Raw genomic sequence first — 26386 nt, forward strand, 5'->3', positions numbered from 1 at the left:
GTGGAGTACTCTTTTAGCTGAATAAATGTTATTCCCCCTTGTAATCTTGCTTTCTCACTGAGAAGTGCTTTTTTTTTTCAAAAAAAAAAAAAATTCAAATGATAATTTTATGATAGTGGATATAGGAAACAATCCATATGCGACACATAAATGATGAGGCTGATGGTATTATAAAGACACATTTATATTTGAAGAATTCAGACTTTGGGGGGGTCTATGAAATGGCTTATTTATTCTCAGGAAATCCAAAGATTTCCAGAGTGAGCCTGGAGATGTTATGAACAGGTCTCATCTGTAGTATGTTCCACTGTAACCGCCCAGTGTGCTTATCTTGCCCTCTGCCTACATAGAGATAATTTATCATAGCAGGGGGGTTGCAATAGAGAAAGACTTCAATGCACCTCAAGCTGGCTCAAATCAGCCTCCCTGAAAACTCAGAGGCTAGTGTTTTTCAAGTATAGTTTGGTGGGCAGGGGGCTTGGGGGAATGGGAAATGCTGACTAGTCAGGGACGCAATCATAGGAGTGCAGAAAATGGTTCTCCTGCACTGAGTCCACTTTTGGGTGGGAGCCACAGAGGAGTTGCTTGTCCAGGTGGGGCCATCTGGTCATCAGAAGTGCAGAAGCGGGCTGAGTGTGGTGGCTCATGCCTATGATTCCAGCACTTTGGGAGGCCAAGGCAGTTGGATCACCTGAGGCCAGAAGTTCAAGACCAACCTGGCCAATATGGCAAAACCCCATCTCTACTAACAATACAAAAATTAGCTGGGCATGGTGGTGAGTGCCTGTAATCCCAGCTACTCGGGAGGCTGAGGCAGGAGAATCATTTAGTTTTGGGAAGGACTACTATAATTTAACCTATAAAGTAAATTTCTCCCAAAGTTAGCTTGGCCCACACTCAGGAATGACCAAGGGCAGTTTGGAGGCAAGATAGATGATTAGGTTAGATCTCTTTCACCATCATAATTTTCTCACTGTTATCATTTTTGCATAGGTGGTTTCACCACTGTATTTCCATGTTCAAAAACGAGTATAGTGAAATCAAAATAAAAACCAGCAGTGTCTTTCCACTTTTGACCTTAGAATAAGTTTTTCTTATTCTAAGATCATCAAGATTGTTAGGTCAGTTAAATAAGCCCATTCCAAAATCTGAAATTTATTACAATACAGCATGATGAATGAGGTATTAAAGGAATCTGGTCTCCTAGTAAAAGACGGATTCTCTTACTACACTGCAAATATTTAAAGCAGGAGTCATGATCCTAATTTTCCTACAAGTGTGCCTGAAAATGTATCACGAATAAATTCTTCAATGTGACACAAAGTCATAAATAATAAATGTATGATAAACAGATTTTTAGCAGGGAAGTTTATCTCAACTGAGTTCTCACAGTGGTAGTCCAACTGGTGAAAGATCAACTCATTTCAGCAAAATATTGATTTTATCAGTATTTGTTATTTCTTACTGTCATCCACAAAATAACACAGGCAGACATCCAGGAAGCTATATGTTGATTGAAGTGGCAAAAACAGAGAGATTTCTATAGCTGGGAAATTTCTTAGACCACCATGTGAGCAAGTAGAATGAATATCAATAGCCAAGTCAAAAGGCTCAAATTTTTGCTTCACAGTTAGCAGCTGGGCAAATTACTCAACCACTCTCAGTATCTTCCTCTGTAAAACAGAAATGATATGATCTGCTTCTGAGGGTTTTGGGGAAGATAAAAGGAATTAATGCAAGTAAAGTGCTTAGTCTTGTTCCTGGCATAGGGTAACTATGCCCTAAATGTTAACAGATAAATATATCTTCAAAATAAGCAAGCAATAAAAATGTTTCCAAAGATACCATGAAGCATAAAACTCACATACAGTTACACAACAATTCAAGGATTACAGTACTTGGATAAATTTATAAATATATTATATCATCTCATTTTTATATATCTTCAAATATTTTATAGACAATATTGATATTTCACATTCCACTATGAAAGCGTCAGCATCTTTCCTGAGGAAATATTTAAAGTTATACACTAGAGGGGAAGATCAAAGGCCTAAAGGAAATTCATCCTTTAGGGGGACCAAGGTCTCTCATTATACATTTAATTGAAGTTTGTTCTTTCCTGACTGTATGTCTGCATTTCTGCAAGTCAGAATTTGGTCTATTCACTGCAATCACAAACTCCACCTACAAAGAAGGCATGTATCAGAATTTAAGAAAACTTTCACAAAAACACGAGATATATCATTCCAATTCATGAATTCAGATTCTTTCTGGCTGCAGACAGCAGTCATTATTCCTTTGAGCCTATAATGAATACGTTTTCATGGAAGTATGGGCTAACAGCATTTTTTTCTACCCCCTCCAATACTTTATTTATATACTATTAATAAATATCAAGAAGAAAGTTAGTCACAAAGGTAGAGGACGCCATGTGCATCCCTGTGTTTTTATGTGTACAGGTTACCTCTAGAAACCAATTTTTAATCCCAGAACTACCGAAGAATAGTCATTCTCTGATGGGTGGTGAGGCAGCCATGACTCTCAACTTCAGAGGGGCATATGGGTTGCGGAATTAGCTAAAAGGAATCCACTCTTTCTCCTGCCCGTAATTCAGTTGAGTATAATTCTCCAAGAAACAATGGATCAGGAGATGAACTCATGTCACTGTAAGATTTTTCTTATCATTCAAAAGTCAGTTTTCAAATATGTATGCTCATTCATACATATATATGCCCTTCATACATATATATGCAGGAAATGTATGTTCATTCATACATATATACTCTCCCTTCTATTCATACTCTTAAAAACTCTTATATATGCCCTTCATACATATATATGCAGGAAATGTATGTTCATTCATACATATATACTCTTCCTTCTATTTATACTATCAAAAAGTCAGAGTTGACAACCTTAAAACAGTCCCCATAGAAAAAAATCTGAAAACAAGATTCAGATTTGTATTTTTTTAATTTAAAGCAGAATCTGTCTTCCATCATGGGAAGGCACCTGTTTCTTCACCTGCTTGGTAAGTTTTGAAGAGTCCATCCATTAAATACATATTTGTTTGATTTTCTGAAATGTCATCTTCTTGCAAAGGCATTGGTATATAATAAGTTCCATTTAAATAATGGCATTGTGCCATTTTAACATGAAATTTGTGCTGTGTTTCAGAGAATAAATAAGACTCACACAGTCTTTCTAAATCAGATCTTCAGCCAGCCAGTTCATTTCCGTAACCTAATCAACATTAAATAAGGGGAAACACCTTCGGTCTTCGATTCACTGTAGAAAAGACAACATGATGATCAAAATGAAGAATGTTAAACTCTAGTGATCATGGCTGGACCACCATACTCAACTACCACAATACTATTAATATCAAATCTGAACTAACTGCTTTGTTCTAAGAGATGTATTAATAGATGAATTCTGATCAGTTCCCCAGCATACACAGTAGAATAGCATTGTGAAAGCATTTAATGCACGCAAATGCAAATTCTGCTGGATGTAACAGGACAAGAATGAGGGAGCATGAGGGAAGCCGGAAAGAGGAAGAGCCTGTATCTGCCATTCCACCTGGTGAAGACATTCCCCAGAGTGAGTTGGAGATGACACAACACAAATCAACTGTTCCCCCAGGCTGTTTTAGTTCAATGCATTTTGCATAGCCTGAATTTATTTCCTCACTGTGTGATTCTAGTATTTAAAACTGTAAGAGTGTGTGTGTGTATATATATATATATATGTACACATATATATGCATGCACACACATATATACATATGCATATTTTATTATTGCTGTTCAACAACATGGCTCCTCCTCTCGAGCAAACCACTCAAGAAACATCAGGCTGTATGCACTGGCTCATGACTGTTAACTCCAACACTTTGGGAGGCTGAGGTGGGATGATCACTTGAGCCCAGGAGTTCAAGACCAGCCTAGGCAGCATAGCAAGACCCTGTTCTCTACAAAAAGAAAACAGCCAGGTGTGACAGTGTGCCTGTAGCCCTAGCTACTGGGGAGGCTGAGGTGAGCGAATCCCTTAAGCCCAGGAGTTTGAGGTTAAGGTGAGCTATGACTGGGCTACTGCCACTCCAGCCTGGGCCACAGAGTGAGGCCCTGTCAAAACAGAAAAACGAGAGAGAGAGAGAGAGAGAGAGACAATGAAAGGAGGNATCAAAAGTCAGAGTTGACAACCTTAAAACAGTCCCCATAGAAAAAAATCTGAAAACAAGATTCAGATTTGTATTTTTTTAATTTAAAGCAGAATCTGTCTTCCATCATGGGAAGGCACCTGTTTCTTCACCTGCTTGGTAAGTTTTGAAGAGTCCATCCATTAAATACATATTTGTTTGATTTTCTGAAATGTCATCTTCTTGCAAAGGCATTGGTATATAATAAGTTCCATTTAAATAATGGCATTGTGCCATTTTAACATGAAATTTGTGCTGTGTTTCAGAGAATAAATAAGACTCACACAGTCTTTCTAAATCAGATCTTCAGCCAGCCAGTTCATTTCCGTAACCTAATCAACATTAAATAAGGGGAAACACCTTCGGTCTTCGATTCACTGTAGAAAAGACAACATGATGATCAAAATGAAGAATGTTAAACTCTAGTGATCATGGCTGGACCACCATACTCAACTACCACAATACTATTAATATCAAATCTGAACTAACTGCTTTGTTCTAAGAGATGTATTAATAGATGAATTCTGATCAGTTCCCCAGCATACACAGTAGAATAGCATTGTGAAAGCATTTAATGCACGCAAATGCAAATTCTGCTGGATGTAACAGGACAAGAATGAGGGAGCATGAGGGAAGCCGGAAAGAGGAAGAGCCTGTATCTGCCATTCCACCTGGTGAAGACATTCCCCAGAGTGAGTTGGAGATGACACAACACAAATCAACTGTTCCCCAGGCTGTTTTAGTTCAATGCATTTTGCATAGCCTGAATTTATTTCCTCACTGTGTGATTCTAGTATTTAAAACTGTAAGAGTGTGTGTGTGTATATATATATATATATGTACACATATATATGCATGCACACACATATATACATATGCATATTTTATTATTGCTGTTCAACAACATGGCTCCTCCTCTCGAGCAAACCACTCAAGAAACATCAGGCTGTATGCACTGGCTCATGACTGTTAACTCCAACACTTTGGGAGGCTGAGGTGGGATGATCACTTGAGCCCAGGAGTTCAAGACCAGCCTAGGCAGCATAGCAAGACCCTGTTCTCTACAAAAGAAAACAGCCAGGTGTGACAGTGTGCCTGTAGCCCTAGCTACTGGGGAGGCTGAGGTGAGCGAATCCCTTAAGCCCAGGAGTTTGAGGTTAAGGTGAGCTATGACTGGGCTACTGCCACTCCAGCCTGGGCCACAGAGTGAGGCCCTGTCAAAACAGAAAAACGAGAGAGAGAGAGAGAGAGAGAGACAATGAAAGGAGGTGGAGGGGAGGGGAGGGACTTCTTGGGAAGAGGGGAAGGGAAAGGAAGGGCAGGGAGAGGGAAGGAGGGGAGGGGAGGGAAGGGAGAGAAAGAAAGAAAAAAAGGGGAGGGAAGGGAGGGGAGGGAAGGGAGGAAGGAAGGAAGGAAGGAAGGAAGGAAGGAAGGGAAGGAAGGAAAGGAAGGAAGGAAGAAGAAGGAAGGAAGGATCTATATGTTCTAATGCTCAAGTAAAAAAGAAAAACCTTGTTTGTTTGTATTTCCTGAGAGAATGTGTAGAGATTTGCCAAGATTAAAGTTTTATGTGTACATAATTTTCTAATTTCAGTCTTAACAGTTATCTTTATACTCAAATCTCTCCCTAGAGTTAATTCTATTGTATATTTGTAAAGCCAGATTTACAAAACTAAACTACCACTTACATTTTTCAAGCAACCAATGGGCCATATTTTATTCTGCAAATGTGAGTCCTGCCTTTATATCAGGGGTGCCCAGCCCCTGGGCCATGGACTGGTACCACTCTATGGCCTGTTAGGCATAGGACTACACAGCAGGAGGTGAGCAGTGGGCAAGAGAGCAAAGCTTCATCTGTATTTACAGCCACTCCCTATCGCTCACATTATCTCCTGAGCTCACCTCCTGTCAGATCAGCAATGGCATTAGAGTCTCATAGGTGCGCGAACCCCATTGTGAACTGTGCATGTGATGGATCTAGGTTGCACACTTCTTATGAGAATCTAATGCCTGAATATCTGTCTCACCCCCAGATAGGACCAGCCAGTTGCAGGAAAACAAACTCAGGGCTCCCACTGATTCTACATTATAGTGAGTTTATAATTATTTTATTATATATTACAATGTAATAAAAATAGAAATCAATGTAAGGCACTGGAGTCACCCCAAAACCATCCTCTCCACCCTGGTCCATGGAAAAACTGTCTTCCATGAAACTGGGTCCTGATGCCAAAAGGTCGGGGACCGCTGCTTTATATCATTGACACAAGAATTTCTATCAAAATCACAGAACAAAGGGGCCATTCAGTCTTGTTTCACCACTGCAGTTAGGAAATTTCCCCCATTTGGCCTTTCCCAAGTCACAGGGAGAAGAAAAAGAACAGTAAACCTTTAACTATTAATTAGTTAAATGCTAATTAATAGCTGTAGCTAAAGAGATGGCAAAAGAAGTCATTCTCTACAATATGACCCCTATATACCAGCCAGAGTGCCAGCATTCAATACTAGAGTAGTTACCATATGAAGATAACCAGCTGTTTCTTTGTCTGCTCCATTCTGGCCCCATTCCCTCCAGGTCCAAGCAGCTATGATTGGCCATAGTGCTTCACCACCCCAGTGGGAATGGTACAGATGGAAGGGAGCAAAATATTAGCCATCCTTCCTTCCCTTGGAATGTCACGCTTGCCCTCCTAGTCCAAACCTTTCACATCTTCCCCAATTGAAGTGACTCCACTCTCCCTGTTTGTGAAATGTAGGCCTTTCATCTCCTCCTGGGAAACCTCTGGGGCTCCATTTCTTTTCTTTTCTAGAAGTTGCAGGGCTAGTGGCCAAAAAGCTTATAACAAGCATCTGTAGGCCAAAAGATTTTAAAGGACTTGAATCCTAATAGTTTCATCTCTAGTCTCTAATTACGTACATCATTAGCAAAATGAAATACTGTTTCAGACAGTTTTAAAGAGAGAGAAGAATCTTCGTGAATTCCTAGACTGATGCTAATCACAGTGGGTCTGATTTTTTCCACCTCTGGCACTGGGCTGAAGAGAGTTTTAGAAAATGAGATTCTTCCCAAGAGAAACTAGCTTGGGAAATTCAAAAGCTGGTAAAAGAGGAAGTTTTAATCACTTTTAAATGATACATGTAATTAGAAACTATGTTTTCTTTTAAATGATAATTTCATGGGGTTTGTGGAAATGAGATTTGAGCCCAGATTCTGATTCTGCCAACAACCACAACAAAAATTTAACTTAAAAAAATGACTTAGATGGTTTCAACCATCATTTCAATTTCTTTAATAGGTCGTCATCATCACTTGAAATCATTCATTATTAGATAGTTGTTGAAGAACCTTGTCTTTAGCAATGCAGGAAATTAAAAAGAACTATTCTTGCCCTGGTGATATTTATATTAATAATTTATTAGAGTTGACAACATAGCAATTTCAATAAATGCCAACAATTAAAGATTAAAATGTCCATCAATGGCATAAAAATAGAGCAACAGAAGAGGAAAGACAATAAAGGAGATGATCTGTAATGCCTAGGTGTTGGAGTTGAGATTGGGCTTGTTTTGGGGCAAAGAAGAAAAAAGAGATAATTAAATTTGTTCATTAATTTATTTAGTATTTCTACATTAGGCTTTGAGGATTAAATGATGAACAAGATTAACACAGTTCTGAATAGAAACTGGGGGACAGACAGTAAACAAATGATTACATAAGTAGTGACATACTGGAACCTTTCTTCAGTGGGTTGAATGTCAAACATGTTCAATATAGGTTGTGAAGACAGGGTGGAAGAAGACAAAGACCTTACCTTGTAGAGACAGCCTTAGATACCTTTGTCCTAGGAGTTTCAGATGAAAGTGCTACCTGGGTTTTTAGTTCTTTATTCTAAAATTGAAAAAAATGCAGACATCAAGTAACTAACACATTTATTAGGTTACACCCTGAATGCTTCTATTCAACCCAACACCTGCCTCACTCCTTGGCAGTAAGTTTGTTATTGCAGTTATACTATCGAACAAAGAAAATAGACAGTTGAAAGTCACTAAATATTATCTCTGAAGATGCAGATACTCCCTGAAAATGTATAATTTACAAAGGGACTAAAATATAGTATTCTGATTTAGCATCTGAAATTCAACAGCTGAAGGATCTATATTTTATTTTACAGAGTTTTAAAAATACAGACAAATGAAAAGAACTTTTAGGGAACCTTGTTAAAGATACCCATAATATCGATCACATGTTCGTCTTCCTTTTGCAATCTCTTGATTATAAACCCCATGAAAATAGGTCCCATCTGCTCTTTACTATTAATGTAAGTTCATGGCCTCTATAGGCTTAATTTTCTTATGAAGCCTTAGTTTCTTCATATCTATACTAGCGGTAAATGATACATGTACTGCCTACTTTGTGTAAATTGTTGGAAGAAACAAGTGTAATATGAACATAATATTTTACATCTGGAATCACTCTCATAATTCTGGGAGTTCATGCAACAGCTAAGAACAGGACTAATGGTTAGAGCACAAGTTCTCACGTACAAATCCTAGCATACTCACTGGTTACGTGACCTCATTTAGGTTACTTAACCTCTCTGTGCCTAATTTCCTCAACTGTATTACAGATATAATAATAATAACACCTTCTTCACAGATTTGAAATGAGATAAAAAATATGTCAAGTGCTCAACTAGTGCCTGGCACAGATTTTAAGACGTAAAGGCAGTCGGTTATGATTTTCTAGTCCAAGTGCCTTTTTTAATTTGTTTTTAGACACTGTCTGGCTCCATCACCCAGGCTGGATACAGTGGCACTATCTCAGCTCACTTCAACCTCCACTTCCCGGGCTCAAACCTGCCTCCCACTCAGTCTCCCGAATAGCTGGGACCACAGGTAAGCGCCACTATGCCTGGCTAATTTTTGTATTTTTGGTAGAGACAGGTTTCACCATGTTGCTCACACTGGTCTTAAACTCTTGGACTTGAGTGATCCACCTGTCTCAGCCTCCCGAAGTGCTGCGATTGTAGGTGTGAGCCACTGCGCTCAGCCTCAAGTACTATTTTTATAACTACAAATTGAATTCCAAAGACTTCAGTGCCCCACATCCTATTTATGCAGAGCTCAATGCCAAGCTGTGTCCTCCCGTCCAGAGCCAGTGCTTTCTCTACAACATAGTCAAGCGAGCAATTTCACTTCCCAGATCTGGAAAGTGAGACTTAAAACAGTGAAGGATCATGAGCAATGCAGAGTTGCCAGTGGGTTGCACTGTCGGGTCAGGGGTCTTTAAAGGACACACCCATATAAAAGTGTCTGAGACCAAAAGGTAGCTGAGTGGAACGATGACAGGTGATGAACAACAGCACACCAGCTCCCTTCCCTTTCTAGGAACACAGATGTAGAGAGTCATGTAATTACAGTTTAAAAGGTATTTTTCTTTTTCTTTTTTTTTTTTTTTTTTTTTTGAGACAAGGTCTCACTCTGTCGCCCAGGCTGGAGTGGAGTGCAGTGGTGCAATCTCAGTGTTACAGGGTGTAATTTTTCTGGCCGGAAACCTTTGAGGCCAGCGGCGCCTTTGCCAAAGTTTTACTTGGGTCCGTTGGGCTCATTTTGTCCACTCAGTTTGGCAGGCTGCACGCTACTGGCCTAGGTCTCAGGCCTATCAAGGGCCAGTCAGGTGTGAAATGGCCAGGGTTGTGTGAGCAAGCGTGGGGTCCAGCCACTGTGCACAGTCAAACATGCCAGCTGCTGCAGTGGGGCGCACAGCGCCAGGTACTGGCATGGGTGCTGGCTCTGCAAGGCTGCAGCCAGACCAGGTGCACCACAAGCAGCTTCCACAGCCGGCACCGGGGTACACGGTGGCACCTAGAAGCTTGGAGATGCCAGGAACCGCAAGGCCCCAAAGAGAGTCACAACCCTGGCTCAGGGAGCTCCCAGGTCTGGGCTGCCCAAAGGACCACAGCTCTTCTTTCCTTCTCTTTGCCAGCAACATGGCGAACAAGGGGCATGTCTCAGCCCTGTTTGTGTTACAGCTCTTTTAGCCCAGGCATCCAGTGGGTCCTGAGTTCTTGTCCAGCAACCAGGAAGAATGAGGTACACAGACAAGTGGAGGGTGACCAAGACAAAGAGGAGGTTTATTGAGCAGCTCAGAGGAAACCTGCAGGGGGCAGCTCCTTTCCACAGCCAGGGTGTCCTGACAAGCGTCCAGCTCCCAGCAGAGAAGGTAGCTCCTCTCTGCTAGGCAAGTAATCCCAAGTGTTCAGCTATCAACAGAGAGGGTAGCTCCTCTCTACAGCTGACTGCTCCATCGTCTGTGCAGCTCTCATCAGAAGGGAAGCCCTAGAATGGGTGGCTCCTCTCTGCAGGCAGGTTGTCCCAATATCTGCTTGAGTCTCAGCAGAGAGGAGGCCCAGGAGTGGGTAGCTCCTCTCTGCAGCTGGTCATCCCAATGTCTGCTCAGCTCTGGCTAAGCCTGGGGCTTTTATGGCTTCAGAGGGGAAGGAAGTATGTGCTGATTCCTCCATGGGCATCCATGAGTGGGCCCAGAAAAGGCAACACAAGTTCTTACTCCAGTCCATAGGACTGGCAGCCTGGCCCCCAGCCTTTAGACCCTCCCTGTCCTGAAGGTGGGGACTCACTGGGACCTGCCCCCTTCTGCCCAGGAGCCTGTCTGCCTTCTGCTGTGGTTCATAGCACCTAGGCTGTCTGTGCCAAGGGGCACCTTCAGGCCAGCACCAAACTGCCCTCAGCACCCCCTTGGCTTCCTTCCCATGCTTATTGGTGCCCAAAGTCCAGAGGGGGTTGAGGCAGAAAGGGGTTGGCATGTCAGCACGACCCAAACATGCACATACCCGGCTGAGCTGTGACAGTGCCCAGGCTTGGCCCCAACTTTGCTCCAAGACTGGAGAGGGTGCCAACAGCAGGGAGAAGCCAGGCAGTGGGAGCAGGCACTTCAGAGCCTGCAAGAGCAAAGGGGGCCTTCCAGGGCTCCCAAGAGTGCAGGGACTCCTGAGTCTGCAGTCACAGTTCAAGCAGCTGCAGCTGTGCCCAGCAGGCATGGGGCTCTTGTGGGCTCCATAGAGAATGCAGCCCTTGCCACGCCTCCCTGCTGCAGCCAGTGAGATGGCAATAGCCCCTCCAGATGGCCCATTACAGCCATCAATGGCTCACTGCAACATCCACCTCCACCTCCTGGGTTCAAGAGATTCTCCTGCCTCAGCCTCCCGAGTAGCTAGGATTACAAGCATGTGCTACCACACTCAGCCAAATTTTGTATTTTTTTTTAGTAGAGACAGTGTTTCACCATGTTGGCCAGGCTACTCTTGAACTCCTGGCTTCAAGTGATCCGCCCGCCTCAGCCTCCCAAAGTGCTGAGATTACAGGTGAGAGCCACTGCACCTGGCCTACAAGGTATTTTCTGAAATTCCACCTGATGGTTTGGAGTAAGTCAATGGTTTAGAGTCAGCCTTGGACTATGCCCCTTCTTAGCTCCCAGCATTTACCATGAATAATAACTCAAAGATGGAGCCAGTATCTTCACATGCAGTCATCATTTCACTGTGAAATTTCAAGAGTGAAGCTAAGTTTCACCCGGGAAATGTACTTCAGATTTGATCAATTGATGGTGAAGATTTCCTCATAAAATGAATATAAATCTATTATACACTCCAAACAAGGGCAGGCACATATTATAGGCCAAGCATGTGCCTAAAAAAAAGGCCCTCTTTATAGTACTTTACACGTGACAAAGCAATTTGAAACGCAGTCTCTTGATGACAAGCACCATTGAAATGAAAATATTCTGTGACTGGTCAATTAGGTATAAGCTACTTAGGTTTTCCCCAGAATAAACTCCCAGTTTCTCAACCAATTCAGTACCAAATAACACAAAAGCATAAGAGTTATTATGTTAGACTCTCTTTAATTTATTTTAAATTCCATGCTGATTTGTTTCATCTACCAGATTTAGGCATTTAGTCTTGATTCATAGACTTTTCTGATTTTTCCTTTAACTAGGACAGTATATGCATGAGTTTTATTTAAAAACTACAAATCACTGGCCAGAATATGCCTGCCATTATTATGGTTCCATCTAAGGATAGTTTATTGACATAGTTTTCAAAAAGAATATAATTTTTTGCATACTTAATATTTTAGCAACACACTCCAGAATTAAATTTTAAGGATGATGGTGCTTATATAGAGTAGGGTAATCTTCAAAGTTCAGAAAATGCAGTAATTTCTGAAAATGCATTTCCCAAGGAGCAGGTCCTTAGTGAAGAAACTAGAAATGCAATAACTATAAGACGAGTGTCAGAGCTATAAATTAAGATGATGAAATATATGCAAAAACAGAAAGAAAGTAAATAATTTTGGTAGAGTTAAGCAGAAAATTTCTGGTGATATTTAAAACTGGTTAAGCAGAATTAAAGATTTTTTAAAAGATAGGGTTATATGAGTCAATTTTATTGCCTATAGGGAGGGGAAAAAAACTGCTAGGATAGAAAGACCACCACAGGAAAAAAGGATGTATTTTCATTACTTGAAAGCTAGAAGTAAAATAGAAAATATTTAATATAGTAACTGTGACAATGACTAAAATCAATGTAAAAGATTACACAAATTTAATGTTGTAACCATGTGTTTAAAAATATATTGGCTACACATATATATTTCACAAACATGTATACACACACACACACACATTTAATCACCCAGTGTATTAGTCTGTACTGACACTGCTAATAAAGATGTACCCAAGACTGGGTAATTTATAAAGGAAAGAGGTTTAATGGACTCACAGTTCCACATGGCTGGGGAAGCCTCATAATCATGGCCAGAATGGAAAGGAGATGCAAAGACACGTCTTACAGGGAGGCAGGCAATAAAGAATGAGAACCAAGCAAAAGGGGTTTCTCCTTAAAACAACCATCAGATCTCATGAGACTTACTCACTACCACGAGAACAGTATGGGGGAAACTATCCCCAGGATTCAAAGATCTCCCACCAGGTCCCTCCCACAACACGTGGGAATTATGGGAGCTACAATTCAAGATGAGGTTTAGGTGAAGGCACAGCCAAACCATATCACCCAGATACAGAGATAGGTAGATATTGATGGCCAGGCATGTGCTGCAAAGTTAAGCAGACTCAAATGCAGGTTCTGCCACCTGCTCGCTGAGTGATTTTAAACAAATTGCTTCACTTCTCAGACCCTCAGTTTTGTCACTTGCAAAATGTAGTCAATAATAACTCTCCTGGAGCAGCTTTGAAGAAAACAAAATATGTAGCATGACTAAACAGAGACAAATGATTTTAGCATGAATGAGAAAGTGGTGCTATCTTTATGGTTTAAAAAGTTGATGTGTTTAAAGGGTTGTTCAAGCTCTGATGATCATTTTTCATAAACTGAATAAGTCCCTTCTGTTATTTCACGAATTCCAAAATTGGCAGTGGCCTTAAATTTGCAGTGCAAGACAGTGTACCCCTGCACATTTTATTCTAGTTCAAAAGCTTTATAACAAGCCATTTACCAGGAATAGGATAGAAATGTATTCACTATGAGGCTGGGTGAAGTGGTTCACACTTGTAATCCCAGCACTTTGGGAGGCCAAGGCAGGAGGATCACTTGAGCCCAGGAGTTTGAAACCAGCCCTGGCAACACAGTGAAACTCTGTCTCTACAATTTTTTTTTTTTTTTTTTTTTTAATTAGCCAGGCATGGTGGTGTGCGCCTGTATTCCCAGCTACACAAAAGGCTGAGGTGGGAGGATTGCTTGAGCCTGGGAGGTTGAGGCTGTAGTGAGTCATGATCACGCCACGGCACTCTAGCCTAGGCAACAGAGTGAGACCCTGTCCCTAAAAAACATATAACAAAATAAAAATAAAATAAAATAAATGGAATCACTATGGCTCATAGTCACTGTATTTAGGTATTTGGATACCTGGTCCAACATCACGTGCTCAGAGGTGCCCTCCCTAATCCCTTTTGCTCTACGACTCCCCACACTCTTCCACTCATCCTCAGAGAACTTGGCCCTTCCTGAGCAAGCTGTAAACTTGCTTGTTTATTTATTTATTGTCTGTTTCCTCAAAGTGTAAGTAAGATGAAGCCAGGGACAATCTGTCACATTCACGGCCATATACCCAGCACTTAGAACATTTCCTGACACATCATAAACACACAAAAAAATCCGTTGAATAAATAAGTAAATATGGCTTGGACTCTTTAAAGCTCAGATGGGCAAATAGCATCCACTGCTGTGAAAGAAAGATTTATTTATTGAAGAAAATAAATGTTGAGAACATAAAGTTACTCCTCAGATACTGTTATTATTGGAAGCCTTTTTTATACAAGTGTTAGAAAACACTGGCTTGAGTCTGGGCACAATGGCTCACACCTATAATCCCAGCACTTTGGGAGGCCAAGACAGGCGGATCACCTGAGATCAGGAGTTCTAGACCAGCCTGGCCAACATGGTGAAACCTTGTCTCCACTAAAAATACAAAAATTAGTTAGGTGTGGTGGTGGGCACTTGTAATCCCATCTATTTGGGAGTGTGAGGTAGGAGAATTGCTTGAACCTGGGAGGCGGAGGCTGCAGTGAGCCAAGATTATGAGATCATGCCACTGCACTCCAGCCTGGGTGACAAAGTGAGACACTGTCTCAAAAAAAATAAAAGAAAAGAAAAGAAAAGAAAAGAAAAGAAAAGAAAAAAGAAAACACTGGCTTGGGTTGAGCTACATACAGAGAATCTAAGATAACACTGAGAGGTTCTGTTGCATTACTGTAGAGAGTCTGCCACAAACCAAGAAGTTTCCATGAAAGGAGAGGGACACACATCTATTTCTGTGGCATAATTGCTGAATAGTCAGTAATTATTCGCTAGCTTTTGGAATATACAAACAGAGTACAATGGAAACAAATACATCTTCCTTGTCTAACTGTTTAACCAACAGGCCAACTGGATAATGTACAGTATCTGGGTTAAGTTGTCAGTTTATTTAGGAAGATAAAATCCGCATTGGGAACAATATAAATAAATAGGCATAATTAAAGAACACAAAATTGAATTCGAAGCAGTAGTACCACTGACACCTTGACTTTGTGATAAGAATGGGCACTTAATCAGATATGAGCAGAGCCCAGAACCATATGAAGTGAAAGATCTGAGAATGATGCCAACCCTAAAACAACCTCTCCATAAAACATATTACAGATGTCCAATAATTAAAGCAATAAGCTATTGGAGTCAAAATAGGCTGATTCGCTGTTGGAACAGTTTCAATAAGAATTTAGTCCAGAATAAAGAGGCATTTCAAATTCACTCACTAGCCAGGAAGTTCCAGGGAACAGGACTCATGTCTATTTTGTTCAACATTGTTTTCCAAAATTTAGTGCCTATATCGTAGTAGCCACTCAATAATTAAGTGTAGAAGTAATTACATAATTAGTGATGTGGAAAAATGAATAAAATGAATGAAAGTTTAAAAACAAAAATTCAATAGGCACAGTACAGTGCCATATATATTCTATAGTTAGTATGTACACACAGGTATATAACAGGCACATAGATTCCCACAAAACAGAGATATACCCAACTATGCTGATTTAGTATCCAGGGATGGTACTTTTATCAGTGATTTTCTTGTTCTAGTTGCTTATCCATTATGTCCCAACTTATATGGAATAAATGAATGTTAGTTACATAAAAAATACAAGAAATAGGCCAGGCATGGTGACTCATGTCTGTAATCTCAGCACCTTGGGAGGCCGAGGTGGGCAGATCGCTTGAGGTCAGGCGTTTGGGACCAGCCTGGCCAACATGGTGTAAACCCTTCTCCACTAAAAATACAAAAATTAGCCGGGTGACATGGTGTCTACCTGTAATCCCAGCTACTCGGGAGGCTGAGGTAGGAGAATCGCTTGAACCTAGGAGGCAGAGGTTGCTGTGAGCCGAGATCATGCACTCCAGCCTAAGTGACAGAGTGAGACCCTGTTTAAAAATATATATATATGAAATATATAATATATTGCTATATGTAATAATATAAGAAAAAATATTTTATCAAGTAACATTTGCCAAAAAGCCACGAAGAAAGGCTGTGAAGAAATGTCTTTAGAGAACATTTCATACAAGGAGGCTCCACTGTGACATGAATCACATAATCTGAAGGTCCGCTGATATAAATTAGCCAGCTATTACTGGGCACTTGAGTGAACACTAGTTTTGAGCCAATTATTCCACAATCAAGGCATTTTTAGATGCACAGAGCTGAGAGCAGTGTGTTAATCAGTCCCATACAGCCTGAAGAGGGCGAGAGTCTAAGGAGAGTGTGAGCTTCTCAAAACCAAAAGAGAACAGTTGTCTGCTGGGAAGGTAGAAACGGAAAATGAGGCTACAAAAATTAACGTGTAAAAAACTATTATTAGGATTATCTTCTGTTAGGGGAAAGTGGAAAGAACATGGCAGTGGAAGGAACAGTTCCAAAAGATGATAAGGCCTCCAGTGGGAAGTCAGAACATCTCCACAGTCCACAGGACTGAGCAACATTAACATTGGCAGGTGACAATTAGCAAAAAATCAAAATACTGAGGGATGGAGTAGAACAGGTGCCCAGCTCCAGGCAGTGGGTGATGAGCCATTTGACAGAGACAGAAGCAGAGACACGGCAAGAAATGGAGTGAGGTGGAAGTGCTGTGGGGTCTTCAGAGGAACTCCAACCTTGGCAGGGACTTCACTGCACTTCCTGCAAGGCAGGGGCATCGCCAGCTGAGGATGGCAGCTGAGTGCCAGCAAAGGGATTGATATGGTTTGGCTCTGTGTCCTCACCCAAATCTCACCTTGAATTGTAATAACCTCTCGTGTCAAGGGCAGGGCCAGGTGGAGATAATTGAATCACGGCGGCAGTTTCCCCCATACTGTTCTCATGATAGTGAGTGAGTTCTCACAAGATCTGATGGTTTTATAAGCATCTGGCATTTCCCCTACTGACACTTCTCTTGTCTGCTGCTCTGCAAGCCATGGCTTCCACCTTCTGCCATGCCATGATTGTGAAGACTCCCCAGCCATGTGGAACTGTGAGCCCACAAAACCTCTTTTTCTTTATAAGTTACCCAGTCTTGGGTATGTCTTTATTAGCAGCATGAGAACAGACTAATACAGGGGTCCTGAGGAAAGGGGGAGTGAGTGGGAGGGAAGAAAAGCATGTGTCATCCCAGTACGTTAGGATATGTTGTGTTCAGTTTTAAAACACTGAAAAGCAAGACAATTATAACAGGCTTCTAGAAGCGGGTAATCCTGGAGGCAAAGCTGGGAGGCCAGGATGGATATGAATGAAGAAAGGAGGAAAGAGGACATCTCAAGCCAGGAAAGGATTATGTGTGGGAACAAAGGCAGGAGACAGGAAGCCTGGCCATCTGACTAGAGTGAAATTTACACAAGAGTGTACTTGAGCAAGCCTCTGATTCGAGCCCATATCAAGAGAGGTGATCATCTGTCTCTCCATTACAGCGAGTATTCTGGAAAATCTGAATGAACTTTTAATAATAATTTAATAATATTTATTTAATATTTAACATTAATAATGTTAATAATTTAATAACATAATGCAATCTTTTAAACACTTCATAATTTAACAATCATTAAATTGTCCATCCTTTTTTCCATAGCGCTAATTTCTTATGCATAGAATATGCACAGACACAGTCACAAAATGACACTTGGATACACACAGAGACACACGCACATACACTTAGACATACACAGACACAGCACACACAATCACACAGACGCTCACACGCCCACTCCCAAACAGAAATACTAGTAGTAGTATACAGGCATACAATTGCATACTTTCATACACAGGCTCACTGATACTGATACCCTTGCACGCACAGATACACACACACACACACACACGCACACTAACACCTTCACAACAAAATGTAAGATAGGTTCCCTCCTTACCTGGGCTTCAAGTATGTTAACCTTTTCTTTGAGATTTTCAATTCTTTTGTCTTGTTCTTTTAAATTATTTTTTAATCCTTCCATCTAATAATTAGAAAACACAATAGGAAAAACCTTGTCAGACCACAGGAAATAGTTACTTAAGTCAGAAATTGTATGGATTTCTGAAGTCAAAAGATGTTCATCAAATTAAAAGAAAAATTAAATCTCACAGCATTAGCAGACTCAGCAGGCAACAGAAAGTAGCAGGCCATATTGACACCTGGGGCTGAAAGCCCTCAGCTGGTGCCGTGATTCACTTTAATCTTTGGATAACCTGTTTAAACCAAGTTCAGCAGGAGTGCGTCCTATGAAAGCAGCACTGGCCACCCTTCTGCGTCTCAGCAACTTGATGTTCTCATCCTGCAGATGCAGCTGCTGGTGGACAGGATGCAAGGCCACTGCCTGGTGTGCAGAGGCTCCCTGCGGTAGAGATTTGTCAAGCAGCAGCATAATGAGGTGAACCTGCTTTGCCAAGAGGCAATGTGGAATTGGGAGGTGGGGTGACGAGATTCAAAACGGTGAAGGAAGAGAGGGGACACATGGATTCTAAGACCAACTTTGGCACGACTAGCTGTCATTAAACTGCTCTATAAAAAGAGGGTGTGGGGTGCACCCAAAGTCCCTCCTGGCTCTCAAATTCCACTACTCAATTATCTGGCCTTTCAGTGAGGTCATAGCCAAGCAAGCACAAATGCTGTATCTGTGTCAGGAAGGCTCTGGAGTTATTTGGGAGGACTTCTATTTGGTAGTAAAGTAATTGAATAGAAGTCTGATTTTAAATTTTAAAACAGACCCCCAAAACCAGATCAGTGCATATCTTGAAGTAGATTTTAAATACACACTCCACCATCTATCTGGCTGCTACCACAGTCGCCTCTACTTTGCCACCTGTCAGGCTGCTTCCAGAGAAGGAGGGCCAGGCTACACCGGTACCCTAAATCATCTCCTAAATAAATTATGAGGTTATGAAAATAGATCATTTCATGCTCAAGGAAGGGCTGCATCTCCTGACCTGTGAAATTGTCTAAAGACCAGTGTACATTATTTGGCTCAGAATACTTTTAGAAAATCACCGAAACATCTAAAAAACAGTTACATATAATTTTCCAAGCTATCTTCATTGACAATATTACAGGTGTTGGTGTTACAAACAAGAGAGGTCATTGGAAACAGAGCCATATTGCATGAGAAACAAAAAAAAAGATATGTCAGTAGGAAGAGAAATCTCATTGCTTTGAAAGTCCAGTCAAGCCACTCATATTTGGGCTCCACACCGTAAACATATCGTTTACCAGATAAATACACTTGATTAAACTGACCTCCTGGATGACACTGCGCAGGTTCTGATGTTGAGAGTGAATCACAAACTGCAGATGAGAGATCTGCTCCTGGAGAATGGAAATTGCCCTCTGAAGATCCTGGCAACTGGGAATGCAAAGAAAAAAGAGCAAGAGAAAATGATTGGCTCACACGTTCCATAGCATGCCCTTACTGCTAGCCCTCCTCCACACCACACTGCTACTGGGAATCAGGTGGGTAAGGCCCCAGGGCCCCATTATGCCACACAGGACACACTGAAGATAAATAGCTATGAAGTGGGTTCTGATTTGTTTGGATTTAACTTGAATGAGAATATCAATTCATGTCAAAAGCTCCTTTCTGACCATCTGTGACTCCTCCAGCACGTAGTGGAATCAAGTTGTATTCAGTATGATAAAGCACTTATATGCTAAATTGCCTTGCCTGAGCACCCACAGACGTGGCACCCATCAAACTTCACAGACAATTGCATGGCAATAGCAGAGTCAGAACATGTGAGCAGAAAGGGAGATTTTTATCTATTAATATATTTATAAGAAACCAATTTCTAATGATTTGGGCTTAGTATATGTTGTGGGTTGTCTGTGATTGTCTTTTTTTATTTTTTATTTTTTGGCTTCCTACTTTTGGTAATTCTACTATTGATTCATAGGGAAAGGTGGGGGGGAAAAGAGAAGAAAGGAAGAAATTAAATTCCAGTAAATATTTTTGAGTCCACATCAACCATTATGGGAAAAAAAAAAGTCAGTTTTGAACTTAGATTATTTACACTTTCCCAAAGCTCCATTCAGGTAACTGGAATTGGTTGTACTGTTTTGGCTATTTCTCTACTTGCTACTATTATTAGAGTTATGAAGCCACATACATTGTGACAACACTACCAAGCTTAGAAGCATTGTGACCTCAGAGAAGACACTTGGCCTTTGCTCTTATCCAGTGTCATCCCAATTCTGTTTCCTTTTTTCATTTGTTGTTGTTGGTAGTGGTGGTGGTTTGTTTTTTTCAGACAGAGTCTTACTCTGTCACCCAGTCTGGAGTGTAGTGAGGTGATCTTGGCTCACCACAACCACCACCTCTGGGCTCTAGCGATTCTCACAGCTGGGACTACAACCATGCGCCACCACACCTGGCTAATTTTTGTACTTTTAGTAGAGACAGAGTTTCACCATTTTGGCCAGGCTGGTCTTCAACTCCTGACCTCAGGTGATCCACCTGCCTCAGCCTCTATATGAATCACAAAGATGGTGGAAATTCATAAGATACTATATAGCATGTTCTAATTAGAAAAAAGAGTTATCAGTTTCCATTTTGTTTCATAGAATGGACTAAAACATTGTTTCAGAGAAATGCACATCTAAACCACTATGAGATACCATCTCACAGCAGTCATAATGGCTATTATTAAAAAATAAAAAAATAACAGATGCTGGCCAGGATGCAGAGAAAAGAGAATGCTTTTACACGGTTGGTGGGAATGTAAATTAGTTCAGCCACTTTGGAAAGCAGTTTGGACATTTCTCAAAGGGGTTAAAACAGAAGTCAACCCAGCAATCCCATTACTGGGTATATACCCAAAGGAAACCCGATCATTCTACCAAAAAGATACATATAGTCATATGTCCATCACAGCAGTATTCATGAGAGCAAAGACATATATATAAACAACCTAGGTGCCTATCAACAGTGGATTCAATACAGAAAATGTGTTACATATACACCCTGGAATACTTTGCAGCCATAAAAAAGAATGAAATTGTGTCTTCTGCAGCAACGTGGATGCAACTGAAGGTCATCATGCTAAGTGAATTAAGGCATAAAAAGAAAATCAAATACTGCACAATTCCACTTATAAGTGGGAGCTAAACACTGGGTAAACACAAACTTAAAGAAGGAAACAATAGATCCTGTGGACAACTAGAGGGGGAAAGAATGGAGGAGAAAGGGTTGAAAAACTACCTACTGAATACTATGCCTGCTACCTAGGTGACAGATTTAACAGTAGCCCAAACCTCAGCATCAGGCAATATACCCATGTAACAAACTTGCACATGTACCCCCGCAGGTAAAGTAAAAGTTGAAATTAAAACAAAAAAAGGAAGCTTTATTTTAATTGGTCCACTAGAGTCCTGGAAAGAAAAACAAAAGAAATTTATAATTTATAATTATAAAATAAATTATTGTAAACTTCCAGGACTCTTGAAAGAGACAGGAGGGGAAGACAGGAGGATGTTTGGGAGTACAGGCACAAGAAATCTACAGGGAACAGGATGCCTAGGACATTGGTGAGGGGAGGGAAGCAAATGAGGGGCCTGAGAGAAGGATGCAGAGAACAAAAAGAGAAGGTACAAAATGATGGGGGAACAAGAACATGCATCAAGTGTGCTACTCTGTTTTAGATGATAATCAGAAACATGTCTGATTATCATACCTACACAACTAAATCTCACTGCAAAAGTCCATTTCCCTCCTCTTAATTAACAGTACAAGCAACTATCAAATTAAGAAAAGCTATGAAAGAAATGTAGACTGTCAACACAGGCTGAAGGGCGATCACTAGTTCAGCTGTGCCGATATTTTATCTGCTTTTTATAACACGATCATTTAAAGGACCCCGTACCTGGCAGAGAGGCTTATATTGGTCTTTCTCTCTTGGAAAGGGGCAGTAGGGAATCCAAACAAAGTAAATGAGCAAGCAGTCCCTTGTTTTCCTTTCCACAGTCCATGGCAGGAAGTGTTTGAAAAGAAATAAGCTGATGCCTGATTCAGATGAGAACGCTTTGTGCCCATGTAATTTGAACTGACAATGGCAGCAATACTGAGCTCTCACAGTATTTCCAAAATTCAAGTTCAGAGAATGGCTGCATCAGCACCAGCCTGTATTCACATTAGATTTCAGTTGTCCCTAGATCTGAGGTTCAGAGGCTTCTTGAGGCACAGGAGACTGACGAAATTTCAGGACCCCAGCGGGTAAGGCTCCAGACCCTAAGGATGTTGCGGGGAGATGGAAGAGCTTTCCAAGGAGAGACCAGACTTCGGATGTCTGCAAATATTCCTAACAGACAGTGAGAAGGCTTACTGGCCACAGAGAATCTTCAGGGGCAAGATGTCTTCAGAAGTCCAGGGAGATTGGGAGCGTGCGAGGGGCAGGGCTGAGAAATCTGCAGATGTTGCTCAGAACCCTTGCAGGGTAGAATTGCTGCGAACATGCAGAGGACGGAGTAACTGAGGAGCCTCAGAAGAAAACCTCAGTTACTAGGAAAAGATGACTGGAGAATATAAAGATCAAGACAGGTCAGGCATGGTGGTTCACGTCTGTAACCCAAGCACTTTGGGAGGCCAAGGCGGGCAGATCACTTGAGGCCAGGAGTTCGAGACCAGCCTGGCCAACATGGCGAAACCTATCTCTATTAAAAATACAAAATTATGCTGGGTGTGGTGGCTGGCACCTGTAATCCCAGCACTATGGGAGGCCAAGGTGGGTGGATCACTTGAGGTCAGGAGTTCGAGACCAGCCTGGCCAACATGGTGAGACCCTGTCACTACTAAAAATAGAAAAATTAGCTGGGCGTGGTGGCGTGCGCCTGTAATCCCAGCTACTGGGGAGGCTGAAGTACAAGAATCACTTGAACCCAGGAGGTGGACGTTGCAGTGAGGTGAGATTGCGCCACTGCAATCCAACCTGGGCGACAAAGCGAGACTCCATCTAAAAAAATAAAAACACAGAGGGCAAACAGAAATTGGGTCCATAGCTGGTGCTAAAATTCAAAATTGCTCCAGCAAGGAAAGTGAAAGAAGAAAAGATAAAAATAACAGAAAGAGCAGCTATGACCCACTTAATGGTCAGACTCAGGACTTTCCTGGGAAGTAGTGAGAAAGAGCTTAAGATACCTTGCAAGCTAGCTGTGAATATGCACGAAATATAAAAATATTGTAAGCTCTTAAAGGTGAGTATTTAAAATGGTTCTCTTTGTGTCCCATGACCCAGAACCTTGGAATCATTGGGAAAAAAAGATGGCTTGAGATACGGGGAACAGAGGTTATTATTTTCTATCAAAATACCAAGCTCAGAAAACTTGCCCATGTACCCCTTGAAGATATTACCACAAAGTTCACTGTGGAAAAAAAACACCAAAAACTTGAAATTGGCCTCAAAGTAGAAGAAAAATATTTCTAGAAGCACTCTTGAAAACACAAGGCCTTGAGGCTTCACTTATTTCCATTAATACGCTAAAACAGTGACTAAAGGAAATTGCAGAAAATCTCTATTAGGATTGTCCAATAAATAGGAAGCCTAATCATCCATTTAAGACTTTTAAATGTAAAAATATATCTAAGTAAGCTGTCACTTGATATTCTTTTGAGCTTTGTTGTTTATCTTTCTGTTAAAGCACTTTTCTTTGCTTTTCTTTCTTTTTTTTTTTTTTTTTTTTTTTTTTTTTTTTGAGACAAAGTCTCACTCTGTCGCCCAGCGGCACAATCTCTGCTCACTGCAACCTCTGCCTCCTGGGTATAAGTGATTCTCCTGCCTCAGTCTCCTGCGTAGCTGGGATTACAGGCTCCCACCACCACGCCCAGCTAATTTTTGTATTTTTAGTGGAGACTAGATTTCACCATGTTGGCCAGACTGGTCTCGAACTCCTGACCTCAAGTGATCTGCCTGCCTCAGCCTCCCAAAGTGCTGGGATTACAGGCATGAACCACTGCACCCAGCCCAGTCTTAATAAAGAGCTACACAAGCAAAACTGGAGGAAGAAAACATAAGGAAGGGTCAAGTCTAAAAAAAGGAGGCAAATGTCTGTATCCGGGATTCCTGCTCTGCTTTCTGATGTCTCAACATAATTTTTGACCATGTTTTCCTCTACAATGCAACTGAATAAAGATATAAAGCAAATGTTGAAATTAAAGCAGAACTGAAAAGCTTTGGCTTCTAAGAAAATGTAGAAGACATGCTTTTCCCCATTCTTTCCACTAAGTACAACTAAAAGCCCTGGATATTGTATATGAAAAAAACACAAGAAGACTCTGAACAGTGGAGAGAAGAAGGCAGACTGGCTCCAGAACCTGGGATCCAAGAAATGACACAATGGTGAATCCTCTGGGGTTTCTTTTTATCTCACACATCCCAGACTTGGAGCTGGAAAAAACCAGCAGCCTGGAATGCCAATGGGGGCAAGCAAAAAAAAAGCCCCAACAAAAAGAAGAGAGAATCTCTGCCCTACCCTTTTGAGGGAGGGAATTGAGGATTCTCTCTCAATTCATCACTGAAGGAGGGGGAAGAGAAAACTATTTCTGGTTCACTTCCTGTTAGATTCCTTAGTGTTCAAGAAGGGAAGTCAATCCTATCTTCAACTGCAGAAATGTGAAAATAAATTACTTTGCCTCTAATTAGCAACATGGGATGATCATAGAAGAAGCACTTGACAGGAAGCCCACCCTCAATTTCTGTACTCCCCAACGTCTCCCAAAGGGTTGGTGAAAAGAAAGTGAGTTCATGGAGAATTGTCTCTCCCTCCATTCCTCACGATACTTGAGAATCTATCTTTGGGTCAACTTATACCATAGAGGGTGGCATTATTGGATTTTCTCACAATGCCCTCTGTTCCTGTTATAGTGGCTTTTATTGGATTGTGTTGGCATCATGCTATTCTGTTTAGATGATGTTTTGAGGTAAGCCTTTGTGTTTATTACAAGGGGTAAGTTGAAAACATTATTCAGGGTTATTTTTATGACCATACTCTGGCCTTATAGATAGATTAGAAATAACCGAATGATTGCAAACACCTGATTGGTTTTAATCATGTGGAATTGTGACTCACAAAACTAATCATCATTTCCTGTTTGAGTTGGCTGCTGGAAAATGTAAAACTGAGTCAGTGGTCTCCTGTGAGCAAGTTTGTAGCATCCATGGGCCTAATTTTGTAAACAAACCTTATGGTATACCTATTATTTTATCTCCTTGTCCTCATCATCTAATTTTTTTCTAAATTAAGCAATCATATTATATTTTACATAGTTTTTATAAATAACCTTAGATTTTCTTAAAAACTTCACAAAGGGCATGAATAGCCTGAGCACGGCCATATTTACACAGCCCAAGAATATAACATGTTTCAGTCTTTATAAAGTACATTTATTACCAGGGATTCATACAGTAAGATGTTTATGAGAATGAAAATTCCAGAAGAAACCAAAAGAGCTAGGTGCTGAGACAAAGAAAGTAAAAGTAGCAATGAAAGCCATGTTACAGGCTCCAAGAGGCTACTTCTGGGTACACTACAGATTTCAGAGGCATTGGAAATATGAATAGCCCTACATAGAAATCCCACAGGATAGAGAAGATAGTGAGATTAGTGGCATCCTAGAGCTTCTCTGAAGCTATAAAAGAATCTTACTACCATCTGTGGGGACTCATATTGACTTCTATTTAGGATCCAATGTTTCTCTGGACTTCCATGAGTGTGAACATCACTGACTATGGGCCCCCCGTGGAATAGAGAATAACTAGGGACCACAACCACAAGAACAGAAGAGGTCAGATTCTTACCATTCCCAGGCCAGACTAAGGGAAAGAATCAGCTTGGATGTAGGTGTAGCCCTGTTTGCATTTCAACAAAATTCATGAATGTGTCTTACTATTTTCCATAAAATTCTTCTTTATTATTATTTTCATTGGTGGTACCAAAGGTGTGCCTTGAGAGAACACTCTCACCCCAAACTACCACAGATAAATGTACAATTTAAGTAGCAACCATATGCTTTGACATGCAACCTCAACTTCAAGGTTTTTTCTCCTCTAAGGAGTTTCCATTCCTAAGCAGCACCTATGTAAATATGGAAGGGCCAACACTGT

General features: G+C 41.0%; 1 protein-coding gene across 5 annotated transcripts in view; it reads right to left on the minus strand.

The window, feature by feature from the left end:
* Positions 1 to 769: 769 nt before the first annotated feature.
* CCDC68 (coiled-coil domain containing 68) overlaps positions 770 to 26386 on the minus strand; it is a 59064-nt gene continuing 33447 nt past the window's right edge. For 3 of the 5 annotated variants that reach the window (XM_017850149.1, XM_017850150.1, XM_017850152.1), the window contains exons 9-12: positions 19536 to 19641; positions 18175 to 18258; positions 8017 to 8093; positions 4208 to 4581 (exon numbers count right to left, since the gene is read on the minus strand). In XM_017850149.1, coding sequence (XP_017705638.1) covers positions 4524 to 4581; positions 8017 to 8093; positions 18175 to 18258; positions 19536 to 19641 — 325 coding nt within the window. In that variant the 3' untranslated portion in view covers positions 4208 to 4523. Of the gene's footprint in view, positions 1674 to 4207; positions 4582 to 8016; positions 8094 to 18174; positions 18259 to 19535; positions 19642 to 26386 lie in introns of those variants that run through there. The other 2 variants (XM_017850153.1, XM_017850154.1) reach the window with 2 other exon arrangements.

The sequence above is a fragment of the Rhinopithecus bieti genome, unplaced genomic scaffold, assembly GCF_001698545.2.
Source record: "Rhinopithecus bieti isolate Rb0 unplaced genomic scaffold, ASM169854v2 scaffold_33303, whole genome shotgun sequence".
NCBI lineage: Eukaryota > Metazoa > Chordata > Mammalia > Primates > Cercopithecidae > Rhinopithecus > Rhinopithecus bieti.